Source organism: Rhinoderma darwinii, chromosome 1 (genome assembly GCF_050947455.1).
Source record: "Rhinoderma darwinii isolate aRhiDar2 chromosome 1, aRhiDar2.hap1, whole genome shotgun sequence".
Taxonomy (NCBI): Eukaryota; Metazoa; Chordata; class Amphibia; order Anura; family Rhinodermatidae; genus Rhinoderma; species Rhinoderma darwinii.
Genome location: NC_134687.1, coordinates 591,160,954 through 591,178,661, shown reverse-complemented (window position 1 = coordinate 591,178,661; position 17,708 = coordinate 591,160,954). Strand labels below are relative to the sequence as shown.

The following is a 17,708-nucleotide window of genomic DNA, read 5'->3' as shown; positions in this document are numbered from 1 at the left end:
AGCTGGAATCTGATTGGCTGTTATGCGCAGCCCCTCCAATTTATCTCTAGTTTAAGCGCTATTTGTATCTTCCCATTTTTACATTACTTGCCCTGTCCCTGACGTTTCCTTCTCCACACGCAGCCCGCCGTAAACTTTCTTACCTACCGGTCATAACGCTGCTTATTACAGGCAACGAGCACAATGCATGTCGGGAATCGTAGTCCACGACTCAGCCGTCGTCCTCACGTATATTACAGTATAAACTACAACTTCCGGCACACTCTGCGGTAGCCAATAGGCAAAGCGGAGCGAATGTTGTACTGGAAGCGGCGGCGGCGGCACTTGCGAGCGATGGCTCCTCATAGAGACTGAAGGTACCAGCCGGGGGACAAGTAAGTGTCATAGGTGTAAGTGTGTATATATATATATGTAATGTATTTGCTGTTATTGTGTCACATAACCCTTTGTTTATAAAGTTTGTTGAAGGAAGTAATGGCTGTGCTCATAGGTTGTAGTATATTATATGCTGTGAATTAGGGACTGAGTTCTGACCCTGGGGACTATGGTGGCAGCACGGAGGGGTGATGTGGTGAGACGGTGGATGGCCATCCCTTACTTTTAACAGCTGGAGTCGAGTGCCGGGCTATCAAGTAAACTTCTAATCGGGCACCAGGACTAAATTTGTACCATACCAGATCAGCAGGATTTCTGAACCTTTGGCTGACAGTTATTGGACTTTTACTGTAGATCTGTTTTTTCCTAGCTGTCATTATAGACTTAAGTCCCCGGCTCCTCTCTGCCCCACAAACTTCTGAAGATAAGTGGACACCTCGACCAGAGATGGAGATGGACACTGAGACGAGGGAGGAGAACTGCCGGACATGGTGGACGCAGGAGAACAACAACATCATTACAACATGGAAGGTAAAGACTGGCCAAGAGCGGTTGGGCTGCTGCATCGGCATCGTGTTCATACATGGAGCTGCAGAGCGTTGCATGTTTTGCCTCAATTTGTCCAGTACGTATAAGTGAATGGAAGTCACACACGACCATCAGACTTCTATAAAATAATACCAAATGCAGGAGGTAAAACCTCAATATCTTGTATCTATCATATATTACATATCACTAGGATAAATTCTAATTGTTTTGAAAAATGGGCAAAAGAAACTCCCAGAAATTCAAATATCACCAGTTGAGATCCAGGAAAAAAAATATAAGGGTTGGAAGAATACCAACATAGTGGTAAAATATGAGACTAAAAGAGACCTTCAATGGAAGATAAGTATTGTTTATACTCATTTTAATGTGGGGTTCGGACCCAAGAAAATTGAGCTGTCAAAATCCTGAGACCAACAAAGTCCAACTGATGCATGTCCAAAATGCTCCCTTCCCAAAGCTGGACCGTGGCGTTCTTTGTGGAAGTGTCCACAGACTCGATCCAGCCAGGACGGGATGTGTATTCAGACTCCTGACCACTTATGAATCTTTTCTGTGAGATTTCCAGCAAGGAAAACGTAATCTTGCGAGATTACGATGTAAACTATCATTTACAGCGAGATCTTGTTGTGCTGTGCTGTAGTCTCACACATATGCTACAGAAGTGTCAGGAGTCTGAATACACATCCCGTCCTGGCTGGAGGTAATGTATATTCATTGTCAGGACACTGTAGTAATGTTATAGTGTGTATGTGGCTGCACATAGGGATATAGCTATATCACCATCTGCAGTGTAAATGAATGTGGAGAAGGAGTGTGTTATTTTCCCCTCTGGCTTCCATGTACGCGTGCGCAGTATGCCACACTTTTGATTGTTAGACGCTATTTGCTTGACAACCTATCACGTGACTGTGGGCCACGCATGCGCAGTTGTGTTTAATGGATGCTGCAGCCGGAGTAGTGTGATGCGTTAGACCCATGAGTGCGATGTGCCTTCGCTTTGGGTGAGTGCCAGTGATTATACACTTATGTATTCCCTCCATACATCTGAAACTCTACAGCTGGTGAATATTAAACTTTGAGTCTGATTTAGGATATTGTGATGTTATTTTTATTATGTCACTGATGCGGAGTATTGCTGTTCATATGTTCACATATACGTGGTTTTTCTATGTTATGATATTGACACTACGGATCTTGTATGATCAATTGTGCACTTATAAAATGTTAAATCTTTTTATTAAGATATTTCTGATTATGGCTCCTCCCATTATGGGTTGTATAAATGCACTGAACCATCTGTTTTATTTATTTTTTGAATACATTTTGCTACTTTTGACTTGTGGAGTGCTGCCTCTTTTTTTCAATTTTTTTCTGCATTTGGGGATTTACGAGTCGGATCCCTGGAGGCCTGCACCCTAATACCCTGGAGGTTTTCTGTTCTACTGTGCTGCCCGCTTCTCCTTTGGATACCTCCACTGACAAGTTATAGACTGCTGTTACTGGAGATTTATTTATTTATATATATATATATATATATATATATATATATATATCCAAAAAGAAAATTCAGCAGCACTCCAAAGATCAAAGTGAAAAAAAGTGAAATTTATTGAGCCAACATGGCAATGCAACGTTTCCGTCCCACCTTGGGACCTTTCTCAAGCATAGTGATACATACAAATTCAGTGGTTTATATAGTGTGTATACAATCAGTGTCATCAATCTCATTAGAATAATGAGGTTGATATATACATCTCAAAATAACGTGATACAGCAAAGAAAGAGTATCGAAGCGACATCAATCGATACAAAAAGTGAAAACAATACATTGAAGTTAAAAACAACATAAAACATACATTTGTCATGCAAGAAAATATAACATTCTTTAAATCGTAATATTCACCAGCTGGGTGAGACTCAGAGACTGCATGACCACTTAACCAATCAGAACGCAGGTATTGTTGTAAGACGTGTAACACTTGTCATTTCACAGCCAGTGTCTGTCCAGCTCCACTGCGCATGCGTCGGATCAGTCCGGACCGGATATGACGTCTCGCAATAGTAACTAGGATACCGATTGTTAGTAAACAAAGTCCTCATAATATTCAATTATATGTGGTCGATCCGTATAACCCGGAGATGACACATCGCTTCCAAAATTAAGACATATCAATCCTCCGAAAAGGCCATTACATACAGTACAGATAGAAAATATGAATTAACTAAAAAGATCTTTTGCTCATCTTGTCTTTACACAGCACCAACAGGGTAAATATACCCAAGTCTTATACCTGCATGGGAATAGGCAGTTTACCGCACATCATAATTAGGGTAACAAAAGCTCATACATAGTAATATATCAGTAGAGTCCACACGAGAAGGACGGGATCCCGACCACATTCCGTGGGCGGCGGTCTCCATCAAACAGGTTCGTGGAAAGAAACGCACACCACATCGTGTACGCGATCCCAACCATATCACCTGTAACCCGTGTAACGGACTCACTATATTAAAATAATAAACATAAATATAAAAGAAAGGGAAAAGATGTGCCGTAAATATCACCCAGCCATGGGAAAGGAAGAAACTAATAAAATTCAAATATGCTGAGAAAAAGACACATTGAGCAAGAGAACACTTCAACCACCTTTCCATCACAGATATAGCTAATATTGGTTATCGTAATATCAATAAAGTTGATCTGAAGTGGTCCTGCAGTCCCATGTTTATCTATAATAGAAAAATTATTTATTAAAAACATGTCAAAAATTTATGTATCACACATTATTTCTTTAAAGAGGAGAACATCACCAGAAGTCCAGACACAGCAGGAGGTAACGGTCTCAGGAAGCAACTCTGGCTACATTAAATTCAACGTTAAGACCATTAGGTCGCAAGGTATTCAATTGGAAAATCCATTGAAGTTCGCATTTATGTAGTGCTCTATGTCGATCACCACCCTTATAGGATACAGGGATATGGTCAAGGATCATAAATCTTAGATCCTTTTCCGTATGGCCATGATCAGTAAAATGTTTTGCAACAGGTAAGTCGCCTTTCTTTTTTCTTATTGAGTACCGATGGTTATTCAACCTTGTTTTAAAATCACATGTAGTTTCCCCCACATACAATAAATGGCAGGGGCACCAAAGTACATAAATAACCCAGTCTGTATCACAAGTTACATGGTGTTTAATTTTAAATACCTTATGTGTCACAGGATGATCGAAAGTATTACCCCTCTGCATAAGATTGCAATTAATGCATCTATGGCATGGGAAATTACCTGGTCTTAAAGACTTTAATAATATTTGTGTCCCTTTTAACTGTTGTTCACCAACTCTGGTCCTAACAAGGTTGTCCCGTAGATTCTTAGATCTACGGTAAGACATTAAGGGTGGATTGTTAAGTTCACAAATATGGTTATAGCTATTTTTGATAATAGGCCAATGTCTATTCAAAATACTGGATATACTGCCACTCAACACATTATATGTAGATATAAATGGTAATCTTTTGCTTTTCATGTGTTTATACGGTTTAGTCAATGTTTCCCTCGGAATACTCTTAATCTTCATTTTGTGAGTATATAATAGATGTTTAGGGTATCCCCTTTGTGCAAAATTAGCGATCATGAGGTCTAAGGACGTATCTAAATCATTCGGATCATCTACAATTCGTTTTGCTCTCATCATCTGACTCAATGGCAAAGACCGTATCATGTTCTTAGGGTGACAGCTCTCAAACTGTAAGAGGGTATTACGATCTGTATCTTTCGTATAAAGCCTAGTAGTTAGGACATTGTCCCTCAGTATTACATTGACATCCAAAAACTGTACCATTTCATTAGAATAGGTCATAGTAAATTGGATGTTTTGATCAATCTGATTCAGAAACTGGTGGAAAGACTCCAAGTTAGCCACAGTATCCGTCCAGATGAGGAAGACATCGTCTATGTATCTCCACCACCCCAGTACATGGGTGAAGTGGTGGGACACATAGACGCATGTGGGACGGAAACGTTGCATTGCCATGTTGGCTCAATAAATTTCACTTTTTTTCACTTTGATCTTTGGAGTGCTGCTGAATTTTCTTTTTGGATATACGTATGGTCTTTGGATCGGGACTATCAGCTGGCACCCTTCATTTCTGGAACCTATATACTGAATTTGAGTGCTGCCGTTTTTTCTACTGGTGTGTATTGGATCCTATCAGCCGGCACCTATTATTGGAATTTACTAAATTGTTTTCACGATGGAACGAAATGATGTTAATTATGAAATATCGTCTGCCAACACTGCTGTTGTTTTTACGGAGGAGGATATCGCCAGAATTCTTAACGGAGCAGAGGGTGACGTGTCCTTTTTGAGTACACCTTCATTACCGGATGTTAAGTGGAATTTGGAGTTTGAGTCCAAGAAGCTGATCAATGTCGATTTACATTTACTAACACTTGGTCAGTATTATAAGAATAAAATGGTTCCACGTGGGATGCGCCCACAGATGAAACCTACTATGCATGTACAACATGAAGAATTTAGATCTAAATACGAGCAACTGTCAAATAATTACGCTCTTGATACGATATTGTTGAATATGGATTTCTTACATCGAGACCAAATTAACTTAAAGAAAAAAGTTCAAGAATTGAGTGAGATATTACGTACCCTTATGTCTATTGAGGAATTTGGATTGCACATGGATAAACTACAGGTCACTCTCTCTAAAACACGAGCCGAAACAGAGGAAGTCAAAAAACGCAAATGGTATAGAGATCAACTTGACTATAAAACGGGTCAAATATTTATATGGGACCGTGCTTATGATCGAGTGATGGATCCATCAAGGAGGGAACAAAGAGGACGTGGTCTTAAAAATTATTCCAGTGGAGAAAATCGATATCAGGAACATCGACTAAAGGAAAATGGTCAATACCGATATGAAAATCAGGCCAATGATTTTTTAGGAGGAACAAGTATGGAGCACAGAAACCAAAACCCACCAGGAGGGCAGGACATAAAAGAAACCGAGGAAGGAAGAACCCGCTCACAAAGGCAACAGCGTCTAGTGAATCAGAGGACTGTGTACAACAATCAAAAACGGAGTGTAGTGAAATCGTGGTAAATATCTCTTCCCATATATTGTCTGATGCACAATTGCAATTGTTAGCCAGGGGCTTGTCTTTCTGTCCGAGTCAACGTCTAGATTGGTTTCAATTAGAACTTGATTTATATAATTTTATTAGATCAATTAAACTGAAAGTGTGGTTTGACTCCAAGCCCCATGACAATATAGTGGAGATTGAATCTAAACCAATTTGTCTCAAAGACTTTGGCTTATTTAATAAGAGTGGCTTTCAGCCACCTGTGATATCGAATTCTATTGAAACATATGTGGAGTTAGTCAAGAAAGATCTGTCTAAATTACGTGTACTGAACAATGATTGTCTTAATCACCCAAATGTCACTACTGCAGAGATGACAGCTATGCATGAGTTGATCCATAACCACGACCTCACCATCAAACCCGCTGACAAAGGGGGTGCGGTCGTGGTTATGGATACCGCTACATATCTGTTGGAAGCTCATAGGCAGTTGAGTGATACAGATATTTACAAATTATTAAGAACTGACCCTAGGTGTGATATTGAGATGAAGATTAACAATTTTCTGACATCAGCAGTGGATGAGGGTATTATCGACTCTGCGTTATATACCTTCTTGCTTATAGATCATCCAAATACTCCTTGTCTCTATTTACTTCCCAAGATTCACAAGGGCTTAGTGAATCCGCCAGGTCGCCCGATTGTATCGGGTAGGGGTTCCCTTTTAAACAACATTTCGATTTTTGTAGACAAGGCGTTGAGACAATTTGCAACAGACACTAGATCCTATATTAGGGACACCACAGATTTCCTTCAGAAATTAAAACAGATAAGACCTCCAGCAGGAGCCCTGCTGGTATCTTTTGATGTTGTCTCCCTCTATACCTCTATAGGACATGATAGAGGTATGGAGGCAGTGAGACGGAGACTAATGGATTCTGACTATGATATCCCGTGTAGGGAATTCATTGTGTCTCTCCTAGAACTTATTTTGACTAATAATTACTTCATGTTCAACGACAAATTTTACATTCAATTGAAGGGGACGGCGATGGGGTCCAATATGGCCCCCACCTACGCTAACATTTTCATGGACATGATGGAGGAGACATGCGTCTATGTGTCCCACCACTTCACCCATGTACTGGGGTGGTGGAGATACATAGACGATGTCTTCCTCATCTGGACGGATACTGTGGCTAACTTGGAGTCTTTCCACCAGTTTCTGAATCAGATTGATCAAAACATCCAATTTACTATGACCTATTCTAATGAAATGGTACAGTTTTTGGATGTCAATGTAATACTGAGGGACAATGTCCTAACTACTAGGCTTTATACGAAAGATACAGATCGTAATACCCTCTTACAGTTTGAGAGCTGTCACCCTAAGAACATGATACGGTCTTTGCCATTGAGTCAGATGATGAGAGCAAAACGAATTGTAGATGATCCGAATGATTTAGATACGTCCTTAGACCTCATGATCGCTAATTTTGCACAAAGGGGATACCCTAAACATCTATTATATACTCACAAAATGAAGATTAAGAGTATTCCGAGGGAAACATTGACTAAACCGTATAAACACATGAAAAGCAAAAGATTACCATTTATATCTACATATAATGTGTTGAGTGGCAGTATATCCAGTATTTTGAATAGACATTGGCCTATTATCAAAAATAGCTATAATCATATTTGTGAACTTAACAATCCACCCTTAATGTCTTACCGTAGATCTAAGAATCTACGGGACAACCTTGTTAGGACCAGAGTTGGTGAACAACAGTTAAAAGGGACACAAATATTATTAAAGTCTTTAAGACCAGGTAATTTCCCATGCCATAGATGCATTAATTGCAATCTTATGCAGAGGGGTAATACTTTCGATCATCCTGTGACACATAAGGTATTTAAAATTAAACACCATGTAACTTGTGATACAGACTGGGTTATTTATGTACTTTGGTGCCCCTGCCATTTATTGTATGTGGGGGAAACTACATGTGATTTTAAAACAAGGTTGAATAACCATCGGTACTCAATAAGAAAAAAGAAAGGCGACTTACCTGTTGCAAAACATTTTACTGATCATGGCCATACGGAAAAGGATCTAAGATTTATGATCCTTGACCATATCCCTGTATCCTATAAGGGTGGTGATCGACATAGAGCACTACATAAATGCGAACTTCAATGGATTTTCCAATTGAATACCTTGCGACCTAATGGTCTTAACGTTGAATTTAATGTAGCCAGAGTTGCTTCCTGAGACCGTTACCTCCTGCTGTGTCTGGACTTCTGGTGATGTTCTCCTCTTTAAAGAAATAATGTGTGATACATAAATTTTTGACATGTTTTTAATAAATAATTTTTCTATTATAGATAAACATGGGACTGCAGGACCACTTCAGATCAACTTTATTGATATTACGATAACCAATATTAGCTATATCTGTGATGGAAAGGTGGTTGAAGTGTTCTCTTGCTCAATGTGTCTTTTTCTCAGCATATTTGAATTTTATTAGTTTCTTCCTTTCCCATGGCTGGGTGATATTTACGGCACATCTTTTCCCTTTCTTTTATATTTATGTTTATTATTTTAATATAGTGAGTCCGTTACACGGGTTACAGGTGATATGGTTGGGATCGCGTACACGATGTGGTGTGCGTTTCTTTCCACGAACCTGTTTGATGGAGACCGCCGCCCACGGAATGTGGTCGGGATCCCGTCCTTCTCGTGTGGACTCTACTGATATATTACTATGTATGAGCTTTTGTTACCCTAATTATGATGTGCGGTAAACTGCCTATTCCCATGCAGGTATAAGACTTGGGTATATTTACCCTGTTGGTGCTGTGTAAAGACAAGATGAGCAAAAGATCTTTTTAGTTAATTCATATTTTCTATCTGTACTGTATGTAATGGCCTTTTCGGAGGATTGATATGTCTTAATTTTGGAAGCGATGTGTCATCTCCGGGTTATACGGATCGACCACATATAATTGAATATTATGAGGACTTTGTTTACTAACAATCGGTATCCTAGTTACTATTGCGAGACGTCATATCCGGTCCGGACTGATCCGACGCATGCGCAGTGGAGCTGGACAGACACTGGCTGTGAAATGACAAGTGTTACACGTCTTACAACAATACCTGCGTTCTGATTGGTTAAGTGGTCATGCAGTCTCTGAGTCTCACCCAGCTGGTGAATATTACGATTTAAAGAATGTTATATTTTCTTGCATGACAAATGTATGTTTTATGTTGTTTTTAACTTCAATGTATTGTTTTCACTTTTTGTATCGATTGATGTCGCTTCGATACTCTTTCTTTGCTGTATCACGTTATTTTGAGATGTATATATCAACCTCATTATTCTAATGAGATTGATGACACTGATTGTATACACACTATATAAACCACTGAATTTGTATGTATCACTATGCTTGAGAAAGGTCCCAAGGTGGGACGGAAACGTTGCATTGCCATGTTGGCTCAATAAATTTCACTTTTTTTCACTTTGATCTTTGGAGTGCTGCTGAATTTTCTTTTTGGATATACGTATGGTCTTTGGATCGGGACTATCAGCTGGCACCCTTCATTTCTGGAACCTATATACTGAATTTGAGTGCTGCCGTTTTTTCTACTGGTGTGTGTGTATATATATATATATATATTTTTTAAATTTATTTATTTTGATTTTTTTGTCAGGATACGGAAACCTACACGGATGCTCACATTAGGAAGCAGAGGAGGCAGCAGTGTCACTCAGACTTATCCCACCTCCTCCAGAAAATACAAGGTAGCGGCTGTCTTGGTGGTTGTCAAAGCCCCGCCTTCTCCCTCTTACCAGCATCAGTAAACATGGTCCTAAAGGGGACTATACTGTAATGACATGGTGCCCAGATGCTGGGATCAGCACCGTTTAAAACATATACTCTATCATGATTACACCATGTGTTGTTTGTGGGATAACAATGGACTTCAGGTAAGGCTGGCCATACAATTTAGATAACGGTCGGCCAAATTGCTATTCCTCCTGACACCCCCCCACACACATGCACGCTCGGCAGCGGCTTCTCTAATAACAAACAAAAGAATCGGGCGTGTTTAAATTCAACATGCTCGACCCTTCTCTTCCCCGACGGCAGATATCGGGATGCTGTCATACAGATTAGATGGTCGGCCAGTCCCGCTGAAACAGCCTGGTTTGGCCAACATACATCTAATGTGTATGGCCAGTTTAACACCTACTGCTTTATCTGTGGTCCGCTATCACTCTGTTATCGGTGGTGTTAAAGGGAATGTGTCGCTAGAAAAATATTATTATTTTTTTTTAGTTAAACTGTTAGTGTATAAATGATTACACATTGTTCAAATTTTTTTCACAAGTCAGGAAATATTATAAATTAGATTCTAATTTATAACATTTCCATGTGCTGGTCACTAGAGGGAGGAATTCCCAAAATTGCATCATTGGCATGTGGTAAAGCAACCTCATTGCTTTATCCTGCAAAATTGAAGAAGACACACTCGCTCTAGTATCCTCAAACAATCCCCCCTCCTTTATCCTGGCTACTGCCAGGAGAAAGGAGGGGGTTGAATGTTCAAACCTCCTACACTGTGCGCCGCCATTTTTTGAGTGAATGCACAGTGTAGGAGGATTAGATACAGTGGTAATCACACAGCATATCACAAACCTAACGTACCTGCTCCTGCCGCTGCATCCGCTCCCTCCGCTCCTAGTCCTTGCTTCTGAACATATGGACGGAAACGGCGACCGGAAGTAGTCCTCTTACTGTCCGGCCGCGGTTTCCGGTCCACATTAAAATGGCGCCGGATGTCGCTCTGCCGAAGACCTTCCTTTTGGACTGTGTGGGAGCGGCGCATGCGCCGTTCCCACACAGACGGCCTACGCTATAGTGAATGGAACGGCTACTGTTCACATTCTCTATGGGGATGTATGTGCCGTATTCCATCTCTGTATGTGTCGTTAATCGACACATACAGAGAGGAAAAAAAAAATGGCAGCCCCCATAGAGAAGTAAAAGTAAGAAAAAAGTACAACACAAATAAATAAAATGTATTTTAATGACATACTAAAAGCCATAACATATAACATTTTTTTTTTCGTGACCCCCTTCCCTTTAAAGAGGCTCTGTCACCACATAAGTGGCCTATCTTGTACATGATGTGATCGGCGCTGTAATGTAGATTACAGCAGTGTTTATTTAGAAAAACAATCAATTTTGACGGAGTTATGACCTGTATTAGCTTTATGCTAATGCAGGGGCGTAGGTAGGGGGGGGCAGGCGGGGCACTTGCCCCGGGCGCAGTTCAGAGGGGGGCGCCAGCGCCCCCTCCTCCTGCACTATAATTGTACCTGTGTCGCAAGGACACAGGTACAATTAGAAGCAATGAATGACCGGGCACGTTCCGTGCCCGGCCATTCAGGCCCTCTCCACGAATGAAGCGACTGGTACCTTTTGTACCAGTGACGCTTCCATCGATGAAAGGCGCTGACTGACTGGCAGGGAAAGTCATCCTGCCCAGCCAATCAGCGCCTTTCATAGACGCCGCGTTCAACCCCCAGGAGACCTGCGCAGAAGAGAGCAGGTCTCCATGGCTGTCGGACGGCGTGGGAGTGGGAATAAGGTGAGTTTGAATTATTTATATTTTTTTTAATTGTAATAGAAGTGTGGCTGTATCTGCGGGGGGGACTTTGTTTACGAGGGTGTCTATCTACAGGGGGACTGTATCTACAGGGCTGGGCTATATACAGGGGGGCTATATCTACAGGGGGGCTATATCTACAGGGGGGCTATATCTACAGGGGGGCTATATCTACAGGGGGACTATATACAGGGGGACTATATCTACAGGGCTGGGCTATATACAGGGGGACTATATCTGCTGGGCTATATCTACAGGGGGGCTATATCTACAGGGGGGCTATATCTACAGGGGGGCTATATCCTGGAGTGGGCTGTCTATAGAGCACCATATACAGGGGTGGGCTATATAGTATATAGCCCCCTGTATATGGTGCTCCATAGATAGCCCACCCCAGTATATAGCCCCCCTGTAGATAGTCGCCCTGTATATAGCCCAGCCCTGTAGATATAGCCCCCTGTAGATATATTCCCCCTGTATATAGCCCCCCTGTGTATAGCCCACCCCTGTATATAGCCCCCTTGTACATATAGTCCACCCATGTATATAGTGCTCCACAGATAGCCCACCCTTGTATATAGTATATACAGGGGTGGGCTATCTGTGGAGCACTATATACAGGGGTGGACTATCTGTGAAACACTATATACAGGGGTGGACTATATACAGGGGTGGGCTATATCTACAGGGGGGCTACATACATGGTTGGGCTATCTGTAGAGCTCTATATACAGGGGTGGGCTATATCTACAGGGGGCTATATACAGGGGTGGGCTATCTGTAGAGCACTATAGGGGGAGTTATTTGTGGGACACTATATACAGTGGTGGTCTATATGGGGGCACTATCTACAGGGGCTCTATGGCAGGCACTATCTACAGGGGGCACAGTGTGTGTGTGGGACACAGTGTATGGTGCTATTATAATTAGAGGTGCAGTGTATGGCGCTATTATATTTAGGGGTGTACTGTGTGGTATAATAACTTTATATTTATTTATAGGTGCAGAAATGTTGGAAAAGTGAGAAGCTGAAGACCTCTAAGCGGCAAACTGCAGAAATGGACCGGGAGAAGTCATCATAGAGGTCTGGACCAAATGGAGAAAAAGAACTAGAATCTGAGACGTCACCGGTGAGTCACTTAATGTAAATGTTCATTCTGCCTCTAATCAGTATTGTAGTCACTGTGTGATCTGCAGCGAGATGATTATGATAGGATTTATTTTTTGTGAAACGGCATCTCCCAGCATATCCTTATCATTGTTCGGGCCATGCTGGGAGCTGTAGTTTTACGCCGTACACACCTATACAGCAGGGGTTGCACTAAATTGAGCTGTATTTGTGCTGGTGTTGTATATATGTAGTGAGCTTGGTTCTTGTGTTGTGTATAGAACCATATTGCTTGTGACATGTACAAATAATTGTATGCTCGCGTTACATAAAAAGAAATGACACGTCGATTGGTAGAGAAAACAAACACGGCGAGGGAGAAGGAGATGTTGGGGGGGGGGCAAAAAATATTTGCCCCGGGTGCTGGAGAACCTAGCTACGCCTCTGGCTAATGAGTTTCTCAATGGACAACTGGGCGTGTTTTACTATATGACGAAGCGGGCGTTGTACAGAGGAGTGTATGACGCTGACCAATCGGTGACCAATCATCGTCATACACTTCTCTCCATTCATTTACACTGCAGATAGCGATATAGATATATCACTATGTGCTGCCACATACACACTATAATGCTACTCATGTGTCAGGACAATCAATATACATTACCTCCAGCCAGGACGCGATGTGTATTCATTATCCTGACCACTGCTGTAGCGTTTGTGTGATTTACAGCATAGCAGGCGTAGTCTCGCGAGATTACGCTGTAAACTGTCATCCACAGCGAGATCTCGCTGTGCTGTGCTGTAAATCACAGACGCTACAGAAGTGGTCAGGATTCTGAATACACGTCCCGTCCTGGCTGGAGGTAATGTACAGTATATTCATTGTCAGGACACTTCAGTAATGTTATAGTGTGTATGTGGCTGCACATAGTGATATAGATCTCTATATGCAGTGTAAATGAATGGAGAGAAGTGTATGACGCTGATTGGTCACTGATTGGTCAGCGTCATACACACCTCTGTACAACGCCCACTTGGCCATATAGTAAAACGCGCCCAGTTGTCCATTAAGAAACTCCTTCGCATAAAGATAAAATAGGTCATAACTCCGTCAAAAATGATTGTTTTTCTAAATAAAAAACACTGCTGTAATCTACATTACAGCGCCGATCACATCATGTACAATATAGGCCACTTATAATGTGGTGACAGAGCCTCTTTAAGCTTGCCATACATTAGAGATTAGACGGCCGTTTTTTCAATAACTTGTCGTTCTTGGTTTGTCTGTGAATGTTGTCGTTTGGGATGACAACTGCATAAGTAAAAATTATAAATCGCCACTCGTCTGCTTTGACCTGTGCCTGGCATGGGCTTCTGTAGATCTGTCGTTTAGCGTGAATGACTTTACAAGACTGCACCCGACAACAACTGAAAAAGTCCATCACAGCAAGTCAACTTTTCCATCGATCTCTGCCTTCAGTCAGCGTCTGTTATTTATCCTTGTAAAGGCGCCTGACAGTCAGCAGAAAATGGTCTAAGTCGGCCTTTTTGGCCGTCCAAAATCTCTAGTGTATGGCCAGCCCTACATAGGACTGGTGGTCAGTTCACTATTCTTTATTCTCTTCTCCTGGGCTATTACCCGGGACCTGTGCTGCAGTTTCTGATTTATGCTGGACCCTCCGCACCATTTCTTGTCCGTGTTCGTGGCTGCGCAATACTTGATCATATACAGACTGTGCTGCTGATGTTAGAATTTTCAGCGCTGTGTCCAGAACTGTCGCATTGTAGATTTACTTTCCATTCACTGATGACTGACTAAATAATATAATTTTTTTTTTCCCCATATATAATTGCAGGGTTACCTCCGGATCTGCTCACCCTCCCCCTGGAGCTGACCGTCTTGTATAATATGGTAATCATACACAGTAATATACCTGGTGGTGGATTCCTTACTGAACACTCGGCAAAGGCGCAGGATGCTCTGAACAGAGGTGAGGAATGTATGTGGTCCATCAACTACAGTAAATAGAAGAAATCTGCAGGCTTCATAGCTGAATTCTCGCAGCATTCCCTGCTTGTTCAGAGTCTGAACAAAGCGTACTCTGGTAATTTGAATTGTTGGAACGTCGTCTTTACGGAAATCTTATGGCGAAGAAACAAACTGCCCTCCTGCTTTTATAGACCATGTGTAGTAAATGTGGTGCCTCTCGTATCCTTGCAGTGATGGAAGCTTTGGGACAGGGCAAACTGAGTGACACAGCCGGTACCGGACTTTGGGAGAGGATCCTTGCTGTTGACCTTTCCTCCGAGATGACCTCTGCTCTGAATAGACTGGCTGGGCTGCAGTGTGCACTTTGGCTGTCAAATGGTCAATTGCATGAATCTGTGGGTCTGTTTTCCTTACTCAGCCGTGTGAGTGATTGGAGGGTCTCGTTGCTGCTGGTTTAGCGACTGCACTCAACATTAGTGTTGATCTTCAAGGGGTCATAGATTGGCTTACAAAAGGCTTGATATGCGATGGTCGTACAGCTTTCTAGTAGATACTCCATCCTGATTCTGCCTGATAATCTTTGGGTTTGCAGAAAAGGGACTGGGGTGGGCTGTGTAAGTGCACCCCCTAGACATCTCTTCCAGGATATTCTCGCCCTGCCATGTATGTTATGAATACCCTAAATTACATATAAATGTATGTGGGCCAGATAGGGGTAGCTTTGGTCTGCGGTGCACTTTAGGAAATTGCTTAAAGTGAATGGCTGCCTTTTTTAATGCCATGTCGTTTGGAAGTCTAAAATTTTGTGCTTCTTAATAATTTTATATCGTCCGGAGCTTTGTTTTTGCGCCATATTTCTGTATAGACACATAAAATTCTGGCTACCTGCAGCCACCACTAGAGGCAGTTTTTTGTATTCAATGTATAAATCGTATGCAATAAGCTCCCTCTAATCCTGGCTGCAGGTAGCTCATTTTACTTTGTCTGCAGGGGATTTGGAGATCTGTAACAGAATTTTTTTTACGACAACTGCTATAAAGATTATTACAACATCAAATCTGCACAGAAGTTTTGGCCTATTCAAACAAAATGGTTTTCAAAGGTGGACATTCCCTTTGAGTAGCATTTCCCCAATATAATGTAATCATTCATTTTCGCTGCTAGACGGTGCATTTCCTAGACAAGACGTCATCCTCTTGTGTGCATGATCACTTGTGTTATAGAATAGGCCTTTCTGCACATACATCATGTACTGAATGGGACCCACCGGGGGGAGGCAGTATCCCAAGGAGGTGTATTTTAGGTTAATTCACCTCTACCCAATTCCAGCAATTTGAGAACAATTTTTTTATTGTGTAGCACCCCTCTAATTTGTATGACCAGCTCCCTAAATTCATGTTCTTTCTCCTATCTCTAGAATCCAGAACTCCATAACTGTTCTCACAAGGAAGACGACCTGTTACTGCTGATCAAGGCATGGACCCTGTCACCGGAGGAGCCAGAGGGCGTCCTCACAGTCCAGACCACCAGCCATGTAAAAGACGTTCTCTACAATGCCGCTTCTCTCCTTAAAGGTAACTCCTGCCCGTGTCCTCTTCTGTATGTTGTGGATACATCTCTACATATTGCCAGTGCTAAGCTGGACATAGAAATTCAATATTGTATAGCGTATCTCGAGAAAGAGAGAGGCAGAGGCGTTTCACCCCCCCTCCATTGAAACGACATTAAAATGCTACTTATGGGTCTGGCATGTTTTAGCTTGCAAAACAGGAACATGTGCCGATTTTCAAGCAGTATTCGAAGGGTAGAGTAAGGGTATGTGCACACACACTAATTACGTCCGTAATTGACGGACGTATTTCGGCCGCAAGTACCGGACCGAACACAGTGCAGGGAGCCGGGCTCCTAGCATCATACTTATGTACGATGCTAGGAGTCCCTGCCTCGTTGCAGGACAACTGTCCCGTACTGAAAACATGATTACAGTACGGGACAGTTGTCCTGCAGCGAGGCAGGGACTCCTAGCATCGTACATAACTATGATGCTAGGAGCCCGGCTCCCTGCACTGTGTTCGGTCCGGTACTTGCGGCCGAAATACGACCGTCAAATACGGACGTAATTAGTGTGTGTGCACATACCCTAACTTATGTCATAAAAACATCTATTGGCCTAATAGAAAGCAGAAGTGGTGCAACCAATCTAGTATTAAAGTGTAATTCTAGTATTAACTAAATTTGGCAGTATAAATATAAAAAGTTGTTTAACTTTTCAAGTACTCATTTACTGTTTTTGTAGTGAGTTCTCAATTATTATACAGAGCTGCTTTCTAAATGTATTCAAAATTCTGCTGGTCACCCTTGGAAACAGACATCAGTTTAGCTCCACCCCTTTGTCAGTTTAAGGCCACATGCACACAATACCTATTACGTGCGGATTTCCTACAGCAAATCCATAGCTTAAAGAGGATCTGTCACTAGTTTATTAATGTCCTCTCTCCTAACTAATCTAATAGGCGCTTAGCTGCTCCTAACTACAGTTGGATTTGTTTTAAAAACGTTATTTGCAAAGTTATGAGCATTTCTCTAAATATTCTAATGTGGCTCTAATAGCCAAATAGGAGGTGACTCTTACTTTTCACTCTGGGCGGTGTAATGTTTTCTGTATGACGCTGTCCTATCACCATACAGCTTCTCCCCCCTTCCCTGCCCAGTAACACAGCGTGATCATATAGTATACAGCTTCCGTTTCCGACTGTGTATACAACTGGTGATATCTCCGTTTGTGTCACAGAATGTGTCTAGAACTGCGATCCTGGTGTCATGTGAAAGATTAGAATCTCCTCCTTCATATGCCACCAGAACCCCTGTTTTCAAGTAATCTCATCTAAACATTGCA

General features: G+C 41.8%; 1 protein-coding gene across 4 annotated transcripts in view; it reads left to right on the top strand.

Moving 5' to 3' along the window:
* Positions 1 to 277: 277 nt before the first annotated feature.
* The window catches only part of FANCG (FA complementation group G), a 97,243-nt gene continuing 79,812 nt past the window's right edge, over positions 278 to 17,708 (top strand). For 2 of the 4 annotated variants that reach the window (XM_075854940.1, XM_075854938.1), the window contains exons 1-6: positions 278 to 374; positions 746 to 906; positions 9,750 to 9,840; positions 14,679 to 14,813; positions 15,044 to 15,234; positions 16,230 to 16,386. In XM_075854940.1, coding sequence (XP_075711055.1) covers positions 823 to 906; positions 9,750 to 9,840; positions 14,679 to 14,813; positions 15,044 to 15,234; positions 16,230 to 16,386 — 658 coding nt within the window. In that variant the 5' untranslated portion in view covers positions 278 to 374; positions 746 to 822. Of the gene's footprint in view, positions 375 to 476; positions 907 to 9,749; positions 9,841 to 12,712; positions 12,842 to 14,678; positions 14,814 to 15,043; positions 15,235 to 16,229; positions 16,387 to 17,708 lie in introns of those variants that run through there. The other 2 variants (XM_075854939.1, XM_075854941.1) reach the window with 2 other exon arrangements.